General features: G+C 45.9%; 1 protein-coding gene and 1 long non-coding RNA gene across 5 annotated transcripts in view; one reads left to right on the forward strand and one right to left on the reverse strand.

Moving 5' to 3' along the window:
* LAMB4 (laminin subunit beta 4) overlaps positions 1-27776 on the forward strand; it is a 110556-nt gene that overhangs the window by 20340 nt on the left and 62440 nt on the right. For all 4 annotated transcript variants that reach the window (XM_045494431.1, XM_045494430.1, XM_045494433.1 and 1 more), the window contains 11 exons: positions 1160-1233; positions 2344-2532; positions 3719-3782; positions 3907-4121; positions 5139-5259; positions 6353-6541; positions 12283-12462; positions 14642-14751; positions 17354-17433; positions 17989-18139; positions 23158-23289. In XM_045494431.1, the coding sequence (XP_045350387.1) occupies positions 1160-1233; positions 2344-2532; positions 3719-3782; positions 3907-4121; positions 5139-5259; positions 6353-6541; positions 12283-12462; positions 14642-14751; positions 17354-17433; positions 17989-18139; positions 23158-23289 (1505 nt within the window). The remainder of the gene's footprint in view (positions 1-1159; positions 1234-2343; positions 2533-3718; positions 3783-3906; positions 4122-5138; positions 5260-6352; positions 6542-12282; positions 12463-14641; positions 14752-17353; positions 17434-17988; positions 18140-23157; positions 23290-27776) is intronic.
* Positions 21767-27452, reverse strand: LOC123606287. Its single transcript, XR_006716216.1, has 3 exons — positions 24176-27452; positions 23065-23324; positions 21767-22457 (listed from the first exon to the last, which is right to left on the reverse strand). It is a non-coding gene; the product is annotated as an uncharacterized LOC123606287 (long non-coding RNA).

Below are 27776 nucleotides of genomic sequence, written 5' to 3' on the forward strand. Positions count from 1 at the left end.
CTCAGCCAAGAACTTTTGAGAGGGGAAAGGCGATCTCCTTTCCAGAAAGGGTGAGGGACCCTTGACCCGGAGCCAGGAATGGGGCTGCTCTCTCAGCGGCGAACCCTCCCAAGTGATGCACCCACAAATAAAACTGCCTCCGGTTCATGCAGCTTGGTTACTGACTGCTCTCAGAGCTGCTGTCCAGTACGGGAGGGAGCCCAATGCCACATGCGCTACCGGGCACTTAAAACACGGCTAGCCTACACTGAGATGTGACATCGGTATAAAACCATTCCAGGTTTCTAAGACTTACTTTGGAAAAAAAAATAGACATTGTTAGTAGCAAAATAAAACATTAGTAATTTTTTTTAATATTGAGTACATGTTGAAATGAGATGGTTTTTGGTGTATGGGGTTAAAAATATTAAAAGTCGTTTCACCTGCTTGCTTTTACGTCTTTTAAATGTGGCTGCTAGGAAATTTGAAATGACACAGGTGGCTCGTATTCTGTTCCTATGGGACAGTGCCGCTCTAGAGCGATCGGGGCTTCCTCGTGTCCAGCTTGGGGCCGGTCTTGCACATCCAGGCTGGAGGTGAATGGCAGCTAGCTCTCTCAGGATAGGACTTTCTTCTCCTCAGCCCCAGAGGAGCTGCAGATTCTCACTCCCAGGGGAATATTCCAGGCTGTGTCTTACGCTAAGTGACAATAGAACTAGTCCAAGTGGTTATCAAGCAGATGCTGGAAGAAAAGGATGCTTCGATGTTTACCATGCACCGGTTTCCCAGCGCACCTTTACGCACGTGCGCAGTCAGGTTGTGAGTTCAAGGAAATGAGCTCCCTCCCCACCAAGTAGTGGCACTTGCTGCTTAGGACCTATGGGAAATGGGCGAACTTCCTTGGTGGTAGGTAACACTGCCACACAGTGGCCGTGTGCACCGCCACCATCACGTGCATGTGGGCACAGTCCGAGTAAAACCTGTACTGCTCTCAAATAGACCTTCTCCTGGGTGTGCAGTGTTCTGGAAAACCACTGTAAAAGACGAGGAAAGAGTGTCGATCCCCAGCCATGTAATTTCACACGTTTTTATTTTTTACAGACAAGCTACAGTGAAGGATTAAATAGGGGTAAATAGGGGTCTCTCAAAATCACTGATTCCTTTCTGGATTTTTCTTCAGGTCTTGATCATGTCAGCATCAGATTGGACCTAGAGGCGTTATTTCAGTTCAGCCACCTTATTCTGACTTTTAAGGTACAGATGTGTGGGCTTGTCACCCCTTTTATCTACCTACCAAGTGCTGGGCTTTCCCGGGATTTCACTTCCTTGCTTCTGGGTAGAGCACAAAATCTCTACTCGAACTTTGTGCAGAATTTGACTCTTTGTTCCTGAGTGGAAAACAAAACAAGTAAAAACTCTACTGCTCATTAATTAATAACTTATATGGTTAGCAGAAGAAGGAAGGAAGGAAGGAAGGAAGGAAGGAAGGAAGGAAGGAAGGAAGGAAGGAAGGAAGAAAATCTTACAAGACACAGCAAACAGGAAAATTCCAAACCCTAGGGTGAGAGGGACCACAAGAGCTAGAAAAATGACTTTCAGGAGAAAAAAAAAAGCAGGAACTGGGAATTATTTTGGGAAACATGGAAAGATTGTGATCAAAAGAGGCAGAAAAATGAAAGGGTCTTTACTAAGGATAGATGCCAGAGAAATCCTGTCCTGTAGTCATTCTCAAATATTTCATCAAAATTCTAATTTTGTTGTCAGCCCGGAAGCTGAGTTACAGTAAAAAAAAAATAAATAAAATGAAAAATTAAAAAAACCCCACAAGTCTTTGGCCTCAAAGAGCTCACAGTCTAGTCAAGGATACAAACATATATAGAAATTTGAAATCGTAATACAAAATTGTCAGTGTGGGAACCGACATACAATCACAATGCTGATAGTTTCCTTGATGAGGCTAACGCTGCTGTAAGAAATCAGAATAAGCTTCACGGTAGATTCTGGAGGATGTGTAAGAGTTTGCCAGAGAAAAGGGTTCTTCTAGTCCAAGAAAACCACATACAAATTGCTGTAACATATCAGTTACACTGACTTTTTAAAAAATTGATATGCTCTCCTTTGATGAATAATTCACACAGCCCATACACAGTTTTCAAATGGAACCAGATTCGAGGCAAAATATGCGCTCGTGACTGCTCGCCCCCCGATTGGAAAGAGATTTCTGTGTGTTCATTGCATAACGGATTTCAAGAGATACAAATAAAGTTTGAAAAACTGAGATTTGGGAATACAAATATTCAGTCTGCAGTGGATAATGAAATCTGCCTTTGCGAAGCATTACAAGTTTCCCTCCCATTTTCCTAGACTTTTCGGCCTGCTGCTATGTTAGTCGAACGTTCCACAGACTATGGACACACCTGGAAAGTGCTCAAATATTTTGCAAAAGACTGTGCTGCTTCCTTTCCCAATATCACTTCTGGCCAGGCCCAGGGAGTGGGAGACCTTGTCTGTGACTCCAAATATTCGGATATTGAACCCTCATCTGGTGGAGAGGTAGCATTTCCTTTCTTGGATTTCTCGGATAGAGGTTACACCATTTTTTTTTTCTAATACGGTTCATTTAAATGAAAACAATTTAGGTAGTGTTTACTGAAATATAACTTGAGTTCTGTTGCTTTTGTTTTAGAGAAAGAGAGCGTGAGCAGGAAAAAGGGGGGGGGAGAGAGAGAGAGAGAGAGAGAGAGAGTGAGAGTGGGGAGAGACAGAATTTCAAGCAGGCTCCACACTCAGCACAGAGTCCGACATGGGGCTCAATCCCACGACCCTGGGATCATGACCTGAGCCGAAGTCAAGAGTCAGACGCTCAACTGATTGAGCCACCCATGGGCCTCTAGCTGTTGGTTTTTAAAGCATGAACGTGTTTAAATTGAAATGAGTCCTGAATTAATTTCAAACGCAGATAAATAGTAAGCATCTTACAAGCAATACTCCTGCATGAGAGATTACATCACCTGCTGAGGGTGAGTGGGGACTAAGACTCAGGCTGGGCACTAGGACACAGGACACCCAGAGGAAGGAGCATCTGTTTCTAGCCCTTGCTACATAGCTGTGTTATCTCATGCTCTGTAAACCACCACCCAGGCGGGATCTGCCAGGACCTTCCTCTGAGCGAAGTGGGTGACAGGCAGAAGGGCAGGGTAGGAGCGGGGTTGGGAGGTCTGACTCTTATCAGGCAGAGTGAAAGGGTTGGTGGCAGAAGGTGTCTCTGGAATCCCCGGCCAGATCCAGTTGATGACCTACTGAATTGTGACCCCGTCCCTCCCTCCCAGCCCCAGTGCTATCACCTACATGGACCATGGGAGCATAAAGAACCAGAATGACTAAGACGTTTGATTTATTTCCATGTTGGCCCTTTTATTCACAAGAGAACCCAAATAATAATCTGTATCCTACGCCAGCTGGGAGGCAATGGCTCAGCCTTTTCGTGAGGTCAGGATCTCTTCTTTAAGAGTATACTCTTTAAGAGTTACTCTTTAAGAGTAATAGGGTGCCCAGGTGGCTCCGTTGGTCGAGCATCCAACTTTTGATTTCAGCTCAGGTCTTGATCACAGGGTCATGAGTTCGGGCCCTCTGTTGGGCTCCATGCTGGGTGTGAAGTCTACTTAAAAAGAAAAAAAAGTATATTTCACAATGCTGTTTTGGGTGAAATGCTATACATTTACCTGCATTTGTTTTGCAGGTCGTTTTAAAGGTTTTGGATCCCAGGTTTGAAATAGAAAACCCCTACAGCCCCTACATCCAGGGTATGAGATACTCTCTATTCTTGCACAAATTCTTTTTCTAAAATTCTGTGTTGGGGGCATCCCTTTTCATTGCATGTCCATGGCCCATGAAGTGTGCTTTCCTTGGCTGTTATCATTTCTCCAGACCTTGTGACATTAACAAACCTGAGGATCAACTTCACCAAACTCCACACCCTGGGGGACACCTTGCTTGGAAGGAGGGAAAACGGTTCTCTGGATAACTACTACTACGCTCTGTCCAACATGGTGGTGGGGGGCAGCTGTTTTTGCCATGGCCATGCTAGCGAATGCGGCCCCGTGCAGAAAGTGCGGGGAGACGTTTTCAGCCCTCCTGGAATGGTAAGTCACTGATCGATCCCAGAGGGCAGCTGGCTCTCCTCCCTTTCCTTCGCGGCACTAGTGCCGAACGTGGATCAGAGTCTCTCCATGGGGATCCACAGTCGAAGTGACAGCTCTGTGTTGGGGCAGGGATCATTCAACCCGCAGTTCCTGCGGGCTCTGCCCCAGATGACTCCATGAGCAGCATTTCTCATCTGTGAGCTCAGGGTAGCCCGTCGTGCTCCCTTCTTGTTTATTTGCTTTTTAGGGAATGGAGCTTTAGTGGTGAGGACCCTGTTTCGCATGCATTCTCCCACAAAAAGGTCTCGAAGGTCTCTCGTGTGAGAGAGGGTGTACTCCACGCCGGGGTGTCCGAGGGATGCCTGCCGCTGTAGAAATGGTCACTCCAAGTAGCACTCTTGTGCTGGGAATGGCTGTTCCTGGTGTTGATCTCTTCCATCCCTGGGACGAGTCTTAAAAGAGCGATGCGGTGGAAGAAATGCCTGTTTGCGCAGAGTCCTGAGAGTGTGTCTGCTACATAATTTTAAACTATGAGCCACAAGCAGACAAGGCTGGATGCCGAAACTCTGCACCTTCCCTGTCAGCCAGCTCCTATTTCCCTGGAAGTACAAGTTTCTTTGGACTTGGGTATACGGTGCATTTTGTGGACAAACCAAGAGAATCATACGCTTTGCTCCAGGTTCTTTCTGTTTTCTAATTCCCTCTTTCCCTTAACCACCCTTCCCCCCCCCCTTTCTCTCTCTCTCTCTCTCTCCCTCCCTGTCTTTCCCTCTCTCTGCCCCCCGATCCGGTCTCTCATTGTGTGTTGCCCTGAAACTAGAATTCAGAAATGCCAAAGAAAATGTAGATGGTTCCCGAACATCTTAAACTTTTTCCAAACGTGGAAGTTGGTTAAGCAGATAATAGAAGGTGGACAAGGAAAGCTAAGACCCGAAGAGGCACCTGGCGTGGTACTGCCTTTTCCACCTCGAGAACCCCAGCGTCCTCAGAGCAAAGCCCTCTTTTCACACCACGCAGGTTCACGGCCAGTGTGTCTGTCAGCACCATACAGATGGCCCGAACTGCGAGAGGTGCAAGGGCTTCTTCCAGGACGTTCCGTGGAGGCCGGCAGCAGGCCTCCAGGACAGCGCATGCAGAGGTACGTGGGGAAAGTTCTCAGCCTGTGTCCTTAAGCTCGAACAACATCGAGTTCATTTCAGTGGAGCTGTGGGCATCAGAGGCCACAAACTCGTGGCTCCCAGCTCCAATCGTGGGATATCCTAATGTGTCCCATTACCTCCCATAGATAGAAGACCAACTTCTCAGACCCTCACACCACAAAAGGCACGTTAATTCACAAACTGAAACCATCCGCGTGTTGTGTGGTCCCTTCCCTGAGGAGGGGCAGAGCCATGTAACGGCAACATCAGTGGGGACTAGATTTGGTACAGAGATCCCTACCCTTTTCCTGAAGAATCACCCATTCCGTGAACGCAGCCTTAAACACATGTCAGAGGATAGGAGAGGTGAGGACTGGGACAAACTTTGACAGGCTATTGTAGCTTTTATAAAATATTTAGGCTAATAAGGTAGATGGTTCTTTGGCAATGCGTTTGCTGCCTCTGAATTTTGAGGAAAGTCCATACAAACTTGTTACTCAGCTTCTTTTCCCAGACTGGGGGAAAATAGGATTGGGGCAGTGAGAGGTGAGTGGAAGAGGTCTCTAAAAAACGTCCCATCCAGGGGAGTCCCAGTGTGCGAGACCCAGCAAAAGAGAGCCTAAGATTTTGCTGTTTACAGGGAAAACCCAACAAGGCACACAGCACAGACTTCACCACTAAGACAAACAATAAAGTTCTCCAAGCAATAAAGCTGCACTCTAGGGCTCCCAGATCACCCAAATGATTTACTTTTGTTTACCTGGTTGTAAAAAATATAGATAGATAGATAGATAGATAGATAGATAGATAGATAGATAGATAGATGTGAGCAGAATCAGAGTATTATCAGTGTGTGTATGTGTATGTGTGTATTCTGTGTGTGTGTGTGTATATATATATACACACACACATATATATACAGAATCAGAGTACTAGAAAGATCCTTCGAAAGCACCTGCTTTAATCCTCAAGTACTTGGTATATTTCTAACAAGTCGGCGGAGCACTGGGGCTGCAGTGATTTGTGCCCAAACAGCTGCCTGGTGGTCCCCCAGACCTTGGCCAGTCTCTCCTAACCCCTCTCCTTCCTCAGCTTGTCGCTGCAACGGCCACTCGGACCGCTGTCACTTCGACATGACCGCGTACCTGGCGAGCGGCGGCCGCAGCGGGGGCGTGTGCGAGGACTGCCAGCACCACACGGAGGGACAGCACTGTGACCGCTGCAGACCCCTCTTCTACAGGGACCCGCTCAGGGCCATGTCCGATCCTTACGCGTGCATCCGTGAGTCCCCGGCCTCTGGCCTGTCTCTTCCACACGTGTGAGCGAAGGCCGATGGAGAGGTCTCGCTTGGGCTGCAGGCATCCCCCGCCCCCACTCGGTTTAGCAGCATTTAGGGGCCTGGGGGGGGGGGGGCGGGGGGCAGTCTGAAAAGGCACTCGGTTCTGAGAGCTTTCCTTTCTTAGGACAGGTTGGGCCAAATAATCCGGGTCCATCCCGCAGCCCCGTGTGGGTGGCCGACACTGGTGAATCAGGAAACTATTCCGGATTCAGCCAGCAGGGGGCGGGTGGTTCAGGAGGTGCTGCAGACACCTGAATGTCCTGTGGGTCCCCTGGGGGAAGTAGCTGAGCATGGGAGACCCGACTCACTCTGGCCCGCTCCACTTCGGATGTTTCAACTTTGCCAAGGTGCCAAAGCAATGGGCATTTAGTAGAAACCTGCTTAGAATTTTGAACTCGGATCTTTTCCCAGGCCAGCCCATACGCAGATGATCCTCTTTCCCAATGCTGGGCCAGGTAGCTAGGGACAGTTCCCAGTCAGACCCCTGGTCAGGAGCCTCAGCAACCCATACACTTGCAACCATTCTGGGGGTGCCTGGGTGGCTCAATCAGTTAAGCTTCCAACTTCCGCTCAGGTCGTGATCTCGCAGGGTTCGTGGCTTCAAGCCCCGCGTCGGGGTCTGACCCTGACGGCTCAGGGCCTGGAACGTGCTTCAAAGTCTGTGTCTCCCTCTCTCTCTGCCCCTCCCCCGCTCATACTCTGTCTCTCTCTCTCTCAAAAATAAACACTTGGGGAAAAAAAAATCACTTAAAAAAGCCAACCATTCTGGGCCCATACAACCAGTTTCCACTATCAGTGCAGTATTCAGGAAATTACACGAGACATTCAACACTTTATTGTAAGACAGGCATTGTGTAGGAAGATTTTGCCCAACTGTCAGCCAGAATAAGTGTTGTCGGCGTGATTAAGGTAGCCGAGGCTGAGCTGTGATGTTCCGTAGGTTAGATGTATTAAGTATATTTTCGACTTGGGAAATTATCAGCTTCCGGTGGGTTTATCAGAGCCTCGCCTTAAGGAGAAGGTCTGCAGTGAAATGGGCTACATTTGACCGGCTGTAGACAATTCATCTTTGCTGAGAAGACACATAAGCTAACAATTACCATCTTTGTTTTAATCTTTAAAAATCTTTCATCTTGTCTTTAATCTCAGCTGTTGAAAATGGAATGTTTTGTGCATATAAAAATAAGAGAGAATACTGTAATAATATGCCCACCAGCAATTGTGTCAAAATGTAATGTCTTACCCCAGGGCAACTTCAGGACCTTAATAACACATGACGGCGATACAGGTGACTCAGGTACCCCACTGTTACCTTCCTTTCTGGGGATAAACTCTCATATAACTGGCAATTACCAGTACAGTGCTGGCTTTTACACTTTTACATGTTCTTGTCTACAAACAACGTATGTTGGCATGTTTTCAAGCTTTACATAGATGATACTACGCTGTATGTATCCTTGATTATTTCACCCAACATTACGTTTTTGAGATTTGTCCATATCAGGTAGCTCTAATTCTCCAATTTTAAGATCTGTGTGTAATGTCTGTATAGAACTCTTTCTTCCTATAGATATGACAGAATCTATTTGGCCATTTTTCTTTTGATCCCCCAAAAGCATTCTTGTATATGTGGCCTTGTGCAAGTGCACAAAACCTCTCCCTAAGAGTCCTACCAAGAAGTGGGACTAATGGATCATGGGGTATGAACTTCTTCCAGTTGATTAGATGGTACCACATTGTTCCCTAAGTGGGGGTACCAGTTAGCACCCACACCAACAGTGGTTGAGTACTCTCATTGCTCTATACCCTGGCCAGCACTTGGTTTTTTCACACTTCGATTTTTGCTGATGAAAACCTGTCTCATCATTATTTAAAATTGAATTTCCCTGGAGGAATGAGACCAGAGTGAGGCAAGGGAATGACCCAGATCCCAACATTTCAGGTAGCACACTCTCTGAGTGATGTAAGTGCGAGGTTATCACCTGCCATTTGCATTAACCAGACAGTGAACACCTCCTTAAATTTTGGCCCTAGGCATCTTGCTGGTCTCAACTCTGGTCCCGGCACTGCTGTGGATTATCTCATAGATAAACTTGATTTCAAGTACTGAGCGCGGGTAACTACTGGATCTAAGATCTCACTCTACTTGCAGACTGACAAGTAGCTTGTTATTGTTTCGTGGATGCTGGCAGAAGACACGAAACTCCCCGGTTAGAGACAAAGGACTTTAGTACTCATGGCACGGGAAGTAACAAGATGTTTATATTGGTGTGTGTTCCCATGTCTCCAAGCCCTGAGTCCCATGAGGCAACTCAAAGGATGCCAGGTGGATCCCACATACAAATGAGTCTATGTCACAGCCCAGGGACACAGCGCTTGGAGCATTCGTTGCTTTTACAGCAAGGAGAAGCGTGCTTGTTCTTTGTCCAGGGGAAGACGTGACCTCATCCCTGAAAGTAGCTTGCTGACAACGCAACCTTGGGAAAGGGCTGGGTGAAGAGCCATCTTGCATTGCCGGGACACTGAGTAAAAATTGCGTGGGTACCCAAGACCCATGGAACGTTGCCTCTCCCCATACCCAGAAATCCTGCTTCTTACTCTCTGTCACCAGTCTATAATTATATGGGGAGGGGGGAGGGGTTTGCTATAAAACTACAACTTCCAACTTTATGCGATCATCATACATAAAATGAAGTCCTATACAGAAGTAATTCAGTAGCCACCAGAATGTATACAACATCCTAGATTTCAAACTTTAAATCCTCACAGCGTAGAAAAGGCATAAATGAAGTTTTTGTTCAGATTGCGGAGTGGGCGCCTGACAACATAAAAGTTTACCTTATGTGATCTGTTTAAAATTGAGACAAAGAACTGAATGCTCAGAAAAAAACAATTTCTTTAAATCAGTGTCCTAAGTGTCCTACTTTGCCACCAGAATCTATATTCCGCCCCCCACACACATACATTTTATTAATGTTTTAAACGCTATGCATTTATAAAAGAAAAAGGAATTGCTCTCTTAAGTGGAGTCAGGGGAAAATATAATGTTCCGAAGGTTATCTAACCTAGGAATCTGGAAAGAGACTGCAAGTAACCAAGTCAGATATTCACATTAACCAACGTCTTGTTCCTTAAGAACCACTTAGTATCCGGGTGCCTGGGTGGCTCAGTTGGTTAAGTGTCTGACTCTTGGTTTCAACTCGGGTCAAGATCTCGTGGTTTGTGGGTTCGAGCCCCACATCGGGCTCTGTGCTGGCCGTGCAGAGCCTGCTTGGGATTCTCTCTCTCCCTCTCTCTCTGCCCCTCCTGCTCGCTCGCTCTCTCAAAATAAATGAATAAACTTAAAAAAAAAAAAAAAGAACCACTTGATGGCACTTCTAAAGGAAACTGAGTCAAGAAAACTGGTACCCAGATGTAAAATTAAGAGGCTATTCTATATATACAAGGAGGTTTTTTTTTTTAAGTAAAGGCAAATGAGCCTGTAAAAACAATCTTCAAGAGACTCCCCGGTTTCCCTAAACACATGTTTGTGTGTGTGGAAGTCTGTGTATACAAATGGCATTTATTAAGACTGACGAGCAGTCTCCTATAAATTTTCTCTAAAATGTCCTCGTTTGCGCCTAAATATTTACATGATCAGATTCCAGGCATAGGGGTTGACTAATTTTAAGTCTGCTGTGATTAAAACACAGCCAAATGTGATACAGGGGAAAAACAACAACAACAAAGATTTGGTAGATTCAACTGCCGATAATAAGAGTTTGCTGGAGTTAAGTTGTGTGATGCCAAGAAGTTTTATTGGACTTCTAAGGCCATGACTTAGGGTTATTTCAAAGTAAAATTACTACCCATTCACCCACATCCCTTCCCCAAAGGCTACTTCAGTGCATAATTAAATTATACTCTGGAACTCAGGGCTGACCCTTCGGAGTGTCTTTCAGATAAAGCTGACATTTTTCCTTTTGGCTACTTCTAAAATGACTCCAGCTTGTTCCTTCCTTTCTAGAAGCAACTGTATTTAATTAGAAGAAAATTCTGGTTTTTCCAAACTAAGCCGGACCGAATGCTGTTTTTCCATAATAAGATTTCATCACCAGTCACAATCCAATAACAAGTGAAAATCGAAAGATTCTGTCAGACAACCGGAGCGTTTGCCTCAATACCACCAAACAACTGGTGGGAGTAGGTTTTTTCCATCGAACTCTCTAACCTGAACGGTTGTTATATAAACCTACATAACATGGCTTTAGATATGAGGAGTTTGTTTTTATGAATCCAAAGTAAACATGTATAAATGCGAACATAACTATTTCTTAGAATCAGGATATTCTTTTTTGAGAGAGAGAGGGAGCATGAGCAGGGGGAGGGGCAAAGGGAGGGAGAGAGAGAGGGAGAGAGAGAATCTCAAGCTGACAGCGCAGAGCCCGATGTGGGGCTGGAACTCACAAACCGTGTGATCATGACCTGAGCCAAAATCAAGGGTCAGAGGCTTAACCAACTGAGCCACCCAAGCGCCCGAGGATAGTCATTTTTTCATCTTTATTGCGTTCCTTAAAAGTGGCGTCCCTTGGAAACACAGCACCAAGTGGTCATCTGATGTCCACCAACAGACCTGTCCTCTCTACCAGAGCCGCAGTAGTCAATACTACTGCCCCAGCCTCTCCCGGGTACCACCCCTCAACACTGAGGGGTGTTGGGCACCTCGAACTATCAGTTCTTCCTTGTATCACATCAAGCTCTGCCTTTGATAACTTCTCCCCTCTGGAATGATTCACACCATCAGCATCCCTTTTCATATTCGACTCCTTTCTTGAGTTATTCCAGTTTCTGCTGAAAAGAAAAAGGGTGGCCGGTGCTTCTGCTGCTCCTTGGCTACAGGTGATTGTTTATCTCATTTTGCAGAATCTCTTCATCCAAGCTTTTGCCCCGCCAGCAGATTTCCAAAAAGAAAACAGTGGTATAAGCCTTCCTTGCTCTTCCCCTTTCTTTCTTATATGTGCTCCTTCCATGAAGAATTAAAGAATGATCACATTTATCCTTATTTTTCTGTGAGGGAGGAAGGGCAGACATACTTTCTTAACCACATTTCGGAGTTTTGATAGACATTTTATGTGATTTTTTTTCTCTCACATCTGTATTTGTATATTTCATTACAGCACCCCACTCCTACTTGCCTCTAGACATTATTCTCACCTTTGGAGTCTTATTTTCTTTCTTTAATCTTTTATTGAAGTGAAATGGCCATAACATAAAACTGACCATTTTGCGATGAACAGTTTCCTGCCACAAAGCTGTGCGATCAGCACCTCTACCTAGCTCTAAAACATTTTCATCACCCCCCAAATTAATCTATTCTTCACATGCAGTTTTCCTAATAGCAGTCTTCCTCTGATCTTCTTACTTTAGAATCACTTAAAAGTCTCTCTCTCTCTCCCCCTTCCTCCCTCCTCTCTCCATAGATAGATAGATAGATAATAGATACAGATGGAATTGTGCAACATTTTCCAAGGCCGGAGATCTGGGAGACATTTCTAAACAGTCCTCGCCCACCGGTCTAGTTGTTTAAACATACTTAATTATTTAAACAAAATAAAGTACTATAGCATGAGTTAACGGCTATGTTTATATCTCAGGTTTCCCACAATTTGCAATTAACTAAGATAATGCATGTCTGTGTCCCCAGCTTGTGAATGTGACCCGGACGGGACCTTATCGGGTGGCATTTGTGTGAGCCACTCTGATCCTGCTTTGGGGTCTGTGGCCGGCCAGTGCTTGTGCAAGGAGAACGTGGAAGGAGCCAAGTGTGACCAGTGCAAGCCCAACCACCACGGACTGAGCGCCGCTGACCCCCTGGGCTGTCAGCGTAAGTCGGCAGCGGCCGGACGGCCAGCCCGAATACATTTTAAAGCTTGGGGCCCTCAATTTCGGTCATTGTGAATACCCAAGAGTATTGCCGGCCTCTGGGTTTTTAAAGGTGATTCAAGACCTCCCGCAGATTTTAGTTAAATTAGTGGAGATTTTTTTTTCTTGGCGATTAGCTGAGTTTATCATAAGGAACCAGCAGGGGGCGCTCACATTTCCCCGCTGCAGCAAACATGGGAAAATGCCAAGAAATTTAATGCCGAGTTGCAAAACCTTTCTAAAAATGGTCTCGACTTGGACTCCCTTATACAAATTCGTGAAGTTACATTATGCGTTTATGCATAGGTTGATGACTTCTTAAGTAGATTTCAAGTGGTGGTTTCTTTTCTTTTTCCTTTTTTTTTTTTCAATTACTTTTCTCCTTTGTTCTCACACCTCTCCTAAATTGGTCCTATGTTCTCTGACAAAGAGAAGAACAAAATTAAAGAGCCAAGGGAGTGGTTGTGAGGAAACAAAGAAATTCAGAGTTTTCTGGGGCCAAATGGGAGACCTTTGCCTCTAGGATCATAGAAACTCTTAGCTGCCTGGGGTCTCATAGAACTGCAGATTCCTCAGGGAATCTGGGTAAATAATTTCCCTCTGTCATGCTCTGTGTTCTTGCCCATATAAGGAACTGTGGATTGTTTGCATGTTTAGAGAGCAGCATGCTGAATCCTTCCTTCTCCTGGAATTTAATGGCAACATTAAATCCCGGGACAATGGATCATATAGTCAGACCAATTCTCATCACACCTCTCAGTACTCCAAGTGTTTTCCCTGGGTCAGCCCTGACCTGATGTCCTCCTAGAATAGGCCAAATATTGTTTTCTGTTTTCTTTTCTTTTCTAATAGCTTTAGTAAGATATAATTCACATGCCATACAATTCACCCTTTGAAGTACAAGTCCGTGACTTCTAGCATATTCAGAGTTATGTAACCATCACTACAATCAATTTGAGGACATTTTCATTACCCCCAAAAGAAACCCTATACCCTACTTCTGGCTATATACCCAAAAGATTGGAAACAGGGGCTTGAAGAGTGATTTGTACACCCATGTTCATAGCAACATCATTCACAGTAGCCCCCAAGTGGAAGCGGCCCACATGTCCATCCATGGATGAATGGGCAAACAACGGCAGAATATTATTTAGCCTTAAAAAAAAAAAAAGGAAAGAAGTTCTGATTCATGCAACAGCACCGAGGAGCTTTGAGGAGGTTACGCTCGGTGAAATAAACCAAACACAAAGGGACTGTGTGAGTCCACTTCCATGACGTACCCAGAGTAGTTAAACCCATGGAAACAGAAAGCGGTGGTTGCTGAGGGCTTGGGGGAGGAAGGAGTTGGAAGAGATGGTGTTTAACGGGCACAGAGTTTCAGTTTTGCAAGATGAAGAGTCCTGGAGATTGGTTGCACAACCGTGGGGCTGTATGTAAAACGGTCAGTGTTATGTTAAATGTATTCTCATGTTACCATGAGAAAAAAAAAAAGCACCCCCTGGCCTTTAGCTCCCACCTCCCTAACCCCTCTTAGGCAAGCACTAACCTACTTTCTGTCTCTCTAGATTTACCCCTTGTGGATATTTTGTACAAATGAGATCATCCACTATGTGGTCTTTTGTGACTGGCTTCTTTCGCTAGCATGAGGTTTTCAAGGTTCATCCATGTTGCAGTATGTGTCAGTATTTTATTCCCTTTTTTATGGGTGAATAATATTCCATTGTGTGGCTACTCCACATCAATGTGTCCATTCATCAGCTGACAGACATTTGGGTTGTTTCCATGAACACTGGTTTGTCCCACAGGGGAAATGTGTATGTTGCTCTGGGAGCATAATTTCTTCACAGGACTCAGGACTCAGGATAACTCGGGATAACGGTGCCGGATGTTCCAGCCTACATGACTTCTTCTACTTCTACTCTCTAATTACCATCCAGTAGCACCGCATGAGGGCTCTGGAAATGTCTGGCACTGGATTCCCCACACAGAGTTGTATGCCATACAAGAACCGTGCGACCAGGCAGACGATAGACTTGGCAGGGCTGGATATTGGGTGTTCTTGTGGCCACGCATTTTGCTCAGCGTGAGCTATTAAGGACAAGGGTGGGGAAATAGAATAATTGTGTTTGTTCTGCTTGCAGCCTGCAACTGTAACCCCCTCGGGAGTCTGCCTCTCTCGGCCTGTGATGTGGAGACTGGCCAATGCGCATGCCAGTCATTTGCCACCGGACCACACTGTGAAGAGTGCACTGTATGTATTTGCGTAGGATTTCCCTTTCATGTGGTCGTGTAGATTTCTGCCGCCATTGCCCGGAGGACACTTGGTCTCGTTAATTGCTTTCCTTGTGCTGATGTATTTCGGTCCTCCCCGTAAAAGTATTTACACACAGAAATCAGCAAACACTAACCCTTCTACAGAGAGCTAGCTGGTTGTTAAACATTTACCAGCACACCGACTTTTCCCAGATTGCGCGGAACGGACCCGGGCACCGATGTCAGAAGTTTTATCCACTGTTCTCCCCAACGTACCAAGCAGTAGAATATGACAATTTATCTGCTCCCTTTTTTCAGCCCACCAGATTGTGGAGCCTTTTCTTCTGTCTCTTGTGTATAGTCTCTTTATCACCCCTACCACCCTTTGCCTAGAAATATTTTGGACGAGCTCATTTAAAAAAAAAAAAAAACGCAGGTTTAAATGGACTGTAGATTCCTGTGGGAAATAAACTCCTGGATTGTTCTAGACTCCACCAAACATGTGAGCATGTATGTCTAAAATTAGTAAACTAAAACCTTTTTTACGCCATAAGAAATGTGTCATGCAGTTAAGGAGTTCAAATCCAACTTTTCCCTTTGTTCTCCAATCCTGGCAGCCCACCATGACATTTTAGAAAGAAAAAACCCCAAACTCAACCTAGTAAAAGAACAGTGACCTTGATGTGTCTGAAGAAATGTAGCTGCTAAATAAGAAACATATGCCTATTACAACATCGTTCTGTGCTAATGTTTTAAGTCATTTTACTGGAAACATATGAGGCTGGGGCACAGGAGGATGGGGAAAGAAGGCAAGAAGGTACCCTTGAAGAGGGAACTCTGGGAGACGGGGCAGGTAACCTGGACATGTTATGGAGGAAGGTGAGCCACGCCAGCTCCACGGCTGCGTGTGGGCAACATGAAGGATGCCGGGCTGGTTGGCAGGATTGACGAAGATGCCGCATCAGATGACTCCGGAGAGACCTTAGACTCAGGCTGACTTTGTTGGTTCGCAGTTTGACAGCCACTGTATATATCGGTCGCTGGATTGTGTTTGCAGGAGGAAAATTGCTGAGCAGGGGCCACAGTGGGGGTGGGGGTGGGGGGAGGGGTGGGGCGGAAGAGGGTTGCCCATTGTGGCTGCACCCACGTGTCCACGAGGTGCCCGACCTGGTCCTCCGTCCGGCGGTGCCCCAGACCTGCTCTGAGCCCCATGTGCCAGCACCCCTGGCCTAGAGGGAGTTTTCACAACCACATCCTTGGCGAAGCCCGTCGTTGCACATTGTTTCTGCCCAGACTGAAGTTGGGTTTCGGGAAAGATACCAAAAGTCTTTTGCTGTGTTTTGTAACAAATTCTGTCAGGCTTTAATGTTTAAAATCAATCTTTCTGAGTAAAATCAGGCAGAAAGTTCTATCAAGATAACAACAACAACAACAAAAATAGAGACATAACAAACCCGTTTCAAATGAGAGTGCCGTGCCTATTAAGACCTTGATTTTGTCTGAGCATGTTAAATTGAGGTTTGAAAGGGAAGTCGTTTTTGGAGCATTTTATAGTAAATGTTATCAGATTTAAGAAATAGTTGTTTGTATCTCCCCAGCTGCTTATATCGAATAAAGGTCAAGATGTTGCAATGAAGAAAAGTCTTGAACAAAACGGACTCTCTCCTGCAGAGTTTGTTATGACAAAACAGCTTACTTACAAACATGAGAGCCTGCTAAACCGTGATATGCAAATAAGATCTCAAAATCAACTTGAATTTTTTTTTTTTTTTACCCCCAAACATTTTAAGACTGCGGAAGTAAAAACCCCTTGGGATTTTTGTGGTGAGAGAATCTACTGGGTTTACAAAAGCAGTTGCAAATAGGCTAGTTGAAGACCTTCTCCCCAGACTGGCCTTAAATAACTCACCGTGAGGCTAAATTGGTGTGGTCAGAGGAACTGTGTAGTTTTCACCGTATTTTTAAAAAATTTGAGAGACAGCGTGAGTGAACGAGTGCTGGGAAGGGGCAGAGAGAGGGAAAGAATCCCAAGCAGACTGCACTGTCAGCACAGAGCCCAGTGCGGCCCTTGAACTCCCGAACTGTGAGATCATGACCTGAACTGAAATCAAGAGTCGGGCACTTAACCAACTGGATCCATCCAGGCGCCCCTGCATTTTTTTTTTTTTTTTTTTTAAAGAGAAAGCAAGCAGGGGAGAGGGGCAGAAGGAGAGAGAGAGAATCTTAAGCAGCCTCCACACTCAGGGCAGAGCCTGACACAGAGCTCGATTCCATAACCCTGGGATCATAACCTGAGCCAAGATCAAGAGTCAGACGTTCAACCTACTTAACCACCCAGGTGCCCCCACTGCATTTTTGCTTGGAATAGTGTGCAGGCAACCTGCCTGTCCCCTTCATTCCAAGTCCCAGGAATAGGAGAGATGTGTCCTCCAAGGTCATTACCAAGTACACAAGCAGGAAAGGTGACTGTGACTGTGTGATTGCCCAGGCTGTGTGGCTATTTGACGTGTGTCAACTGAACTGTACCGATTTTAATATTTACCCTTCAGAGCAGCATGTATCTTCATAGCTGGATTCAGCTGAGCATTTTCTCTTTATAGGTTGGATACTGGGGACTGGAAAATCACCTCCATGGATGTTCTCCCTGTGATTGTGACATTGGAGGTGCTTATTCCAACGTGTAAGTCACTAAATGAATGACGCAGTCCTGTGGCTATAGTCTCCACTCACGTTTCCACATTTTATTCTGACTTGCTTCTAGTCATCAGTGATGGACTTTATTCCATGACGAGCAAAGGGTGTTGAAAAGCAATGATCTTGAGACATTAACTACAGCCCAAATGATTTATTTTGCTCGAAATATTTCCAAGGAAGAGATCAACAGTCCTACTGCTTGGGTAACCCACAGGTGGTGGGATAGATGCCGTGCGTGACTTGACCTGCCTAAAATATCAACTTTTTGCCACCCTATAAGGAGAGGTCCTATACTCCTTTTTGCAGTGTTTAGAGCAGAATCAGAGGAAAGAGGTGGCTGCTTGGGTTCCATGGATCTGGATTTGCTTTTCAAGACCAGACATGTAGAGCCCATGGCCTCCTAACATCCTCCTCAAGACCATTGATTGATCGATTCAAGGAGCGGGTCCAAACTCAGAAGGCATTTAGTTCAGCACCTCCGTGCCTCTGTTTTATCCCTCCCCCCTCTCCATCTGTGCATGATAGGTTTGTTTCTCCCCAGGTGCTCCCCCAAGGATGGCCAGTGTGAATGCCGCCCGCACATCACTGGCCGCAGCTGCACTGAATCAGCCCCCGGCTACTTCTTTGCTCCTTTGAATTTCTATCTCTACGAGGCAGAGGAAGCCACCCCTCTCCAAGGACTTGCACCTTTGGTTCGTATTTCATTTAGTCTCCTTCCAGACTTGATTTGATGGGGCGGTGGTAAATACATATAGCATACCCTTGAGACCATGGGTAAGGTACCTGGAAAAGAATGGTTTGGCCACCCGTGCCAATCAGAACAGAGTTTATTTAGCATGGAACTGAAGGTTATAGAAACTCTGGAGGCCAGAGCCTGCATTTTACGTGATCTTTATATTACAAGTCTAGCACAGAGCCTGGCACGTAAGTGGGAATTGGTTGAGGCTGTGGTCAAATGGACCTGACTTTTGCTCTTTCGATGTGGCTGTCTGCTAATGTGTGTTCATTGAGTATCTACTTCTTTGCCTTCCCCTCGACACTATAAACCACGAGATGGACGGATAGATGTGTATGCCGTTCACCACTATTGCCCTAGCATCCACCACAGTGTCTGAGCCACAGCAGGAACCTCACAGACCTCTGCTAACGATGAGCGAATAAGGTTCAAAATGGAAGTATACGATGTCCTCCTGAAGCTGATCATAGACTAGTCGTTCTCACTGATGTTCACTGGTGTGGGTGAGGGCAATTGTCACTCGGTGCCCTATTTCATTCCCTCCAAGTCAGGGTCCTGTGGGATATTTTCCCTAAAAATGTATTTCTTAAAAGGCTTGTTAGAGGAGCAGACACACACGTGTGGAACGAGTGGAACGATTAGAGAAGTTAGACTCCTGTGACAGTCTCAAGCATGTGACCCGAGCCACAGGCAGGAATGTGGCAGGGGAAAAGGGGATGTGTGGTGAAAGTCTTCAAGGAGAGAAGGCGTGTAAAAGTTGGTTCTGAAGACAGGGTTTGGATAGAAAACGGGAACTCGTCCAGGTTCCAGCAACTAAGTCGTTTCCTGAGATCTTTTCTTTATCTGGACACCATTGATGGGAGGGATGAAAATGCCCCTTAGGAGGCTTGGAATGTTCTCTTCTGCTGACTGGAATCGGGGGGAGGGGCGGGAGGCTTTCACTGTCCCTACTTAAACTTACAACCATGGTGGGTGGGATCAAAATGAAACTATTCTATGTCTGCATTCTTCTTCATGATTTTTAATTTTGCACCTTTATGATGGTGACTTAAGAAAACACTTTGGTAAGATAATATTGGTATTTATATTTAGGCTGTAGCTATCGTAAAATAATAGAAGATATATATTAGTCCCTACCCCTGGTTCCTGGTAAAGCGCTCCTAAATCCTTTGGAATTTTCTGGGGGATAAGGATGTCTTTTGTTCTAATTGGGTGACTTGATGGTCTTCTGGATGGGGCCTGGTCACCAGAAAGACCAAGCTTTGATTAGAAGCTTAGAATTTTCCATCCTCCCCACCCCATTCTCTGTGAAGGGGAGGGGAACTAGAGATTGAGTTAATGAATGACCATGCGTATATGATAAAGCCTCCATAAAAATCTCCAACATGTAGGGTTCGGAGAGCTTCCAGGTTGGTGACCACATCCATGTGCGAGGAGGGTGGTGCACCCCAACTCCAGGGGCCAGAAGCTCCTGAGAACCCTCCCAGTCATAACTCTTCATCTGGCAGTGTGTATCCTTTATAGAATTCTTTATTATATAATAAACCACCAAACATAAGTGTTTCCCTGAGTTTTGTTCTAGCAAATTATCGAGCCCAAGGAAGGGGTCATGGGAATCCCAGTTTGTAGCTGGTTGGTCAGAAGTACTGGTAACAACCTGGATTTTCCATTGGCATCTGAAGGTGGGGTTGCGGGGACAGTCTGGTGGGACTGAGCTCTTAACCTGTGGCATCTGATACAAAGTCCAGGGAGATGGTGTCGGGACTGAATTAAATTACAGGACACTCAGCTGGTGTCTGAGACTTGGCGAGCATGGGAATAAACCACACACCGGTGTCCGAAATGTTGTGAGCGTAGTAACAGTGTGACAGTAGAGGGGCCACACGGGAGTGTCTTTCCTATACAACTCTAAATATAATTGCTCCCACTATTTTAGATAAGAAAACACAAAGCAGCTGTAATATCTAGAGTAGACGGACCGATGCTTAACGTATATTCCCTGTGCGCCATGCCATAGCTGCTGAGAAGCAGTTAAGGAGAATGTGCTAATGTGCTAATACAGCTCCAAACCATGAGTGTAGTCCGACGTGAAGCCTTACTCCTCTCTCCGTGATTTAAAGACAAAGATCAAGGACAGAGAATGGGCTTAAAGGGCCAGGAAAATTGTGCAGAGGATTGGAAAGTAGTATCTATGACAATTCAAGCTGGGACTGATGTTGTGTTTAAAATACAGCACGAATAATTTCCTCTCCACTAAAAAGATGATCCTTAATTGTAGTAGGAAGAGTTTAAGCTAGACCCTCTTTGTGCATTCATTCAACAAATATGTATTGTGTGCTTACTATGCTCTTGCTTTTGCTATTAATAAAACTTCCAGGGCCACCTGACAGGCTCAGTCGGTGGAGCATGAGACTCTTGACCTCAGGGTCAGGAGTTCGAGTCCCACGTTGGGAGTAGAGGTCACTTAAAAGAAGAAAAAAAAACAACTTCCACTCAGAGCTCTGTCCTTTGCACTTTATATACGTTACCTCATTTGACTTCCCGAACAACCTATCACCTTTAATCTCCAGATTAGGGAGACATTAGAGAAGTTACCTAACTTGCCCAAAGTCACACAGCTGGTGGGCAGTGGACCCTGGATTGAAACCCGGGTGCATCTGGTTCCAAAGCTCTTGCTCTTAACCCATCAATAGGTGCCACCCACATGCGTAACGTTGAGCTCCAGGCTAAGGGCAGCATAGAAAGCAATTAGTCACGGTCTCTGCCCTCCAGGAATTTTTAGCTATAGCTAATACACTTACATAGATACCTCAGGATGGGGGCAGAGACGTATGACAAGAAGGGTCCCATATGTGCCGTGTGTTAAGATTTCAGAGCCGTAAGTGATCCTTTACGAATAGGCTTAAGGCACAGAATAATGTGGCCTGAGACTTGAAAGCAATAAGCGTTCCAGTTGGTGGCCTTGGTGAGAAGACAGTCCAGCCAGGAAAAGTTATAAATAGTGGCTCAGAGGGGAGACAGGGTAGGTATATTCACAGGTAGAACAGGAAGTTTATATAGGGAAGAAGTATTGGAAAAGAACAGTAGATCCTCCTATTAAAGAGTCTATATTTTACTTTTTGGGCAATGAGAACTCGCTGATGCTTTCTGAGCCAGAGACTGACCTGACGACTGTCCTCAGTGTTCCCGTAAGTGCGGTCTAGTCGCAGGGAGGCCTGGGATGGAGGGAGAGCTTTCTGTTGTAGTCCTGGCAGGCATCAGGAAGGAATAAGGAAAAAGTTAAGAGGTAGCAGAGAGAGGAGAAGGTATGGAGATGATGTGAACAAAAAGGATGTGAACCCAAGACCATGACTTAGGAGTAACTCTTTGAATACTCAAATCGGAGAATGAAGAAAAAGGACGATTAACTTTCTTGGCGGGCCTTCAAAAGATGTGTGTGGGTATGTGTGTATCTTAATTTTTTCAGGCTGCTGTAACAAAAGCACCACGGACTAGGTGGCTTATAAACAACATAAATTTATTTCTCACAGTCCTAGAAGCCGGGAAGTCCAAGATCAAGGCACCAGCAGATTCATGTCTGGAGAAAGCCTGCTTCCTGGTTCGTAGATGGCCATCTTCTCACTGAGTCCTAACACGGCAGAGGGGCAAAGGAGCTCTTTCATGAGGGCACTGATCCCATTCCTGGGGTGTGCCCTCATGACCCAATCACTCCGGAAAGGCCCCACCTTTAATCACCACCACTGTGGGGATTAGCCTTCTCTATGTGGATTTTGCAGGGACACAAACATCCGGTCTATGGCAACATCCTTGCTACTCAAATGTGGTCTATGGACCAGCAAGGCTGCATCACCTATGAGTTCACTGGACTTATAGAGTCTCAGGTCCTGCCCCAGACCTACTGAATCGAGTCTATGTGTGAACAGGATCCCCCAGTGATTCATAGGCAACTTGGGAAGCACTGGTTTGTTTTCTTATAGAAACTACCTGTGGTCACAAAACTTAACATTGATTGGATTTAACATAGTGTGGAATTTGATACAGTGTAGTATAAAGCTAATTCCATAATAGGCTTTCTGCATAAAATCAATAAAATGGTTTCTAATTTTGTGTTGGACACACGGACATAATCCAGCGTGGCCTATCTGAGGTTCCTCATCGCAGAGGTCAGGCAGCTGGACAGAGAGTGTGGCTGAGAATCACTAAAATAAGCGAGTTCCTGAAGCGGGCCTCCGCTGACCCGAGGGCTGCATGCTCTTGACGAACAAGTAGGGCACCTGTGAAATGAAAAACTCTTGTTTGTAAAACCAATAACGAAACATCAACCAAGGAAACACCCACGTCCAGAGGACCGCGAAAATCTGGAAACGAGCAATTGGCGATTCCGACCGGGTCCCCGCTGAGGGGGATGGTATGAAAGGGAAGCCCGTGAGACCAGGATTTTAAGGAAATGGGAGCCGCAGGAATGCAATTCCTCAGCTTCGTTTGGGAGGTGGCTCTCCTGGTATAACCTCTCAAGGGACCCTGCAAGGTCAAATCCCACAGATTGTGAGAACTGCCAGGAATTGGCCTCGAGAGTGTCCAGAGTGACAATAGCTACTGAAACTGCGTCTCTACCCCATGCCTGCTGTTGATTTTCTACAACTTTCTTCTTGAGATCTCACGTTAAAACATAGCATTTGCACTTTTTTTTTTAACACCACGAAACTAGGAGATAAGCATAAATGTTTTCCCAGGTTCGAATGTCACCAGCACAGCATCGTTCAAAAAGAAAACCCGAGACGTCATAGGACTACCAAAATTTTCTCATTTCCACGGAGAAAGAGGAATTATAAAGTGCCTCACGACTCCTTCCTGAGGCTATGAAATGAAGATCGCGATTACCTTTTAAGTTATCCGATAACCCAAAACGCTTGCACTGTGGTACAATTGGAACTTCTGTGGGTTACTGACGCTGTAATTTCTTTTCTTTTTAAGATAGCAGCAACAGCTTTGCCTACGTGTGATGTGTACTTCCAGCAACAAGGGAGTGATTTCATAGTTGACAAAGGCACGATAATACTGAAGAGAAATCAGAAGCAGAGTGTACGTGCTGATGAGCAGAGTGAGGTAAACCACTTCTCCATGGCCGTCGTCTGTCCTGCCTGAAACAAACAATCCGGTAATGTGCTCAGAACCGTGTGGGGCCCATGTGAGTACTCAGTCCCTGTAAGCTGCCAGTGTCCTCGAGGATGGGATGGAGGAAAGGAGGGCACAAGCTCAAAGTAATTAGAGCTTCTGGGCAGAATCCCAGTAGCTTTCTTTGTTTCAAGACAGAAGTTTCCGGAAGGCTGGATTCTGGAGTCAGGGTTAGGTATTGCAAATTCACAAGTTTTTGTCATTTTAGGGACATAAGGAGAGCTGAGGAACGGCTCTCCCCCTAGTTGGAAGGAAGAAGACATGCTGATATCCCTGGGGTGGTGCATGGCGTCGCCATGTCTAGAATCTGAGACAGTGGAAGCTGGCCAGTGCTAGTGTGAGTGCAGGATGATGCCACCTCCACGGGACCCTGCTCCAATGGCTTCAGAAGGCCAGAGGAGACCTGAGGACCTAGTAGCCAGCCAACTATATTAGTTTGGATAATAGTCATCCAACTATATTAGTCAAAGTTAGGGATGCCTTGGGTCCATTCCTTCCTTCATTCAGTACCCTGGGATCTTCACTGAGTTTCCCACATGCGTATGCATGAAGGGGCATGCTGGAAAGCCAATGAAATCAGACACTAGCTGTCTCGTTCACACACCCAGCACCTGAGTCACTCAAGAGACCTCCTTGAGTGAATGAAATGGTTGAATCAATGGCAACAAGAATATGTCAGCACGAATGAAGCCTGCCCTTAAGATCACTGTCGTGGAAATGAGCCGTGTACACAAACCACTGATGGTGGCTGGGTGGGGTAAGTATCATAGAAGAGGTGCACATAATACAACACGGACTTCAGATTCAGGAGAACTACCTCTAGGTGAGAGGATCAGAGAAGGCTTCCTGGCTGGTGTTCCTCGTCCCCAGGTCCATGCACACCAATCATGGCGGACTTGCTCTTTTGTCTACCTGTTCCTGTGCCCACACCACATGCCCATGAAGCCTTCTCTGACTCTCTGGGCTTCTCATTCTGAGTCCATCTGAAAGAGAAGAGTGGGGAATGAGTCACTACTCCCATCTCCTGGCTCTCTATAGAACAGATAAGCGAACCTCAAATTTTACTGTGCAGAAGCACTGACTAGGGGGCTCATTTAGAAAGCAGGTTCTTACCCTCAAGATCCAAATCAGAGAGTCTGGGACTGGTCAAGAAATCTGCATGTTTGCCACGCACCCCAAAGTGATTCTGATACAGGTGGTCCATGACTGTTCTTTGAGAAACACAGCTCTAAATATCCACAAACTACTCTCCTGACTCTTGTCTGAAATGACCACCTCTGTATTATTTCTTGATTTGTAAAACTTCTACTCATCCCTTACAACCCAATCCAGATTTATCTTCCTACTCCAACATCTGGACATAGTTCATTGTTTCCATCTCTGGGGTCACACAGATCCGTAATCTTCAAACTGCGGGTCCTGCCTGTTAGTAAGTAGGTTATGAAATCAATTGGCTGGGCCCAGCTTAGTACAACAGAGGAATACAAAACAAGGGCATATTTTCTTGGTGAAAACTTTGTTTCGGTTTGTATAAATGTGTATGGGTTCCCTGGAAACAGACATTGCAACAGAGACGTGGGTGCATGTGCCTTACGGAGGGGAAGGAACACTCATCAGGAGAAGTCTGTAGGGGAGGGAGGGCAGGAGGCTCGGGAGGGGAAAGTGAGGCAAGGATGAAGTCTGGGATAGATGTAGCCTTGGCCTGATCCCCTGCAAAGGTTGGAAGCATAAATGGCACAACAGAATTGTCCCCCATTGAGGGTCAAGGGCAGGCCTGTTGTGTCCATCAGCCTGTCATGGTTGTGGGCTCCCAGGGCAGATGCTGGCAAGCTCCCAGGTGAGGTGACTCTGATCCAAGGGCAGTTCTCAAGAGAGGGGAGGTGTGTCACAGCAGCTGGTGGCTGGAGAGTGTGGCCTAGCCGAGGGGACCCGGCAGTGCACTCACAGCGAGGGCTGGCGTCCACTCTTTGCATGCTCAGCCCCACATGCCGGGCCCTTTGTTCAAAACTTAGGGAAAAAGAACATTGAAGACACTGAAACATATAGCATCTTACTTTCTTCCATAGTCTCTTGACTTCCCGGTGTTCTTTTATTTGCTGTCTAATGTCGTTTGAAGTAAAGAAATATTAAAAATATAAATTACTGGCACGAATGGTACCATGCATCTTTATATCGTGCAATTTTCACTGCAAACATAAGGGCGTTTGGCTCATGTCAAATGACTGAAATTACACGGGTTGTATTTTGTAGTTATAAATGCATATGTATTCTGGCCTTCCCAGAACAATGGAATGTGCAAAATGAACACAACTGTTTCTGTTTCACTCCTCGGTATGTGTCCTACCAACACTCCCTACCTTCAGCATACTAACCAGTAAGGGAGGGCTGCAAGAAAGACAACCAGGAGTCGCCCTATCTTTCTTTCCTTCCGGTCATCCTTTGGTGTATGCAACTGGCTAATACAGGGAAGCAGCATGAAAAACATCTTTCTCAGAATGCCTTTGCCTTCTTTCTGCTTTCAAAGCAAGTTCTGGTTGGAACAGAAAAAGCCTGGCTTCTTGGAGCTGTCAGCACCCTGCTTACTCAGGCATCAGCATAACCCACTTACCTTATATGCACTCTTAGTTTCACTGAACATGTGCGCATAGTAGGTCCACTGGAATGCTGTGTTCACCGGCATCATGTGCGCTATTTGCAAATGGGGGCAAGGAAGCACACACATAGGGGGCATGTCTCTTCTGCTCATGCGCACACACCATTGTCCCAAGAGACTTCACTCACAAAACAATTTCAAACATAAAATTATTAATTATCTCAAGATGGTGACGGCAGAGCATTAAGCCAAACATGGGGTCCCTTCTGAGTGTGGTACCCTCTGTAAGTACACATGTTTGCACGCCCATGAAGCTGACCCAGCCCATCTGCCCCTTACATTAAGTTCATTCCATGCACGCACAGGCTTTCTGGGATTCTCCCGGGCCACAATTCCTGGGGAGATTTACAAAAGGAGATTCCTGAGACAAACGCAGCCTCTGGCTGCCACAATTGGTCCCAAAGGTGGTAACCGATACTCACTGTCTCCCTCCTTCCTTGCCACCCATTCTAGATTCCCTTCACGCTCAACTAGCACTTCTGCGGGTTGGGATGACCTAGACCTTCATCCTTCCACGACTGAGCCCCTGGTTTCCATGGTCTTCTCAGGCTACATGTAGGGGAACACCACAGGTGTCTTAGTGGGCCACCTCAGTGCCACGCATATTCCTCATGTCCTGATTAAATAGGATCAGCCCTTCCGGTTATGTCAATTTCGTCCCAGGCCTCCTGGTCTACAGGCATGAGAAGCCCTGGTGGCCATGCAGCAGCCATAGCTTTAAGGTTAGTGGAATTCTTTGTTCCTGCCCAAGAATCAAGACATCTAGACCCACAGAGCCTAAAGTTGCAAGCACAAGAAGCCCAAATTCCCTTGGTCACCACCTGTGACAGTGAGCTTGGCCACTCCTACTAGATTTCCAAACCCATGTCTTCTACCCATTGGGAGCACAGCATCACATAAAGGCCATTGCCATCATTAAGGAGTAAATGACATCCTGAAGAATACTGTCCCATCTCACAGGGTGTCATTCCCAAGCTAGTGAAGCTGATGCATTTTTTCAGGGTCCCATCCCACTGCCATCTGAGGTTAACATCTTCTGGATGGCACAGTTTGTGTAGAGCAGTGGATCGCAAAGTCACATGACCACTGCGATCCTTCTTTTGCTGTGAAGTGGGTCCCTTGAGCTGAGGACAGGTGATGTGGTCTTCTGACAGAGGCCATAGAGTATCTGATTCACACCATGGGAGACCACACGACGTCGGCTTGGACCAAGGGACCCACTTCACTCTCCTTTAATATAGGAAATCAGTGTGCATTTTGTGGCATATCTAGATGGTTCAAACCCCTTTGGGCTATCCTGTTACAGAGAGTGGGAGAATGAACAGTCTTGGGGCAAGACTGAATATACATTACCCGAGAGAAGACAGCCTGCTGCTTCTCCTTCTTCTCTGTGTTTCTGGAGAACACATTTTGCATTTCCATAGCTCCGTATCCTGGGTGAGGGTGGGACTACAAGCTGGTTAAGTCTGTATTAAGTGTATGATGGGGACACGATGGGAACCACCATCGTATCCTGAGAGTGGTGCTTGGAGAACGTCTCAGATTTGTAGTACTGTTTTTTATTTACTATCTTGACTTAGTGGAGAGAAGTGGTTGCGAATGGATGTTTCACAAGCTTTTACTTGGCATTTCCTACTAGAAGAACTCTTACCTTTCCTTCCAGGTCAAAGAATCAATGCCCACTGCTAAGCAGATCCATTCCAATTACATAGTCAGGAATTGGAGGAAATAATCAAGGGACGGTTCAGTAAATCTGTGAACCCAT

The sequence above is a fragment of the Leopardus geoffroyi genome, chromosome A2 (genome assembly GCF_018350155.1).
Source record: "Leopardus geoffroyi isolate Oge1 chromosome A2, O.geoffroyi_Oge1_pat1.0, whole genome shotgun sequence".
Taxonomy (NCBI): Eukaryota; Metazoa; Chordata; class Mammalia; order Carnivora; family Felidae; genus Leopardus; species Leopardus geoffroyi.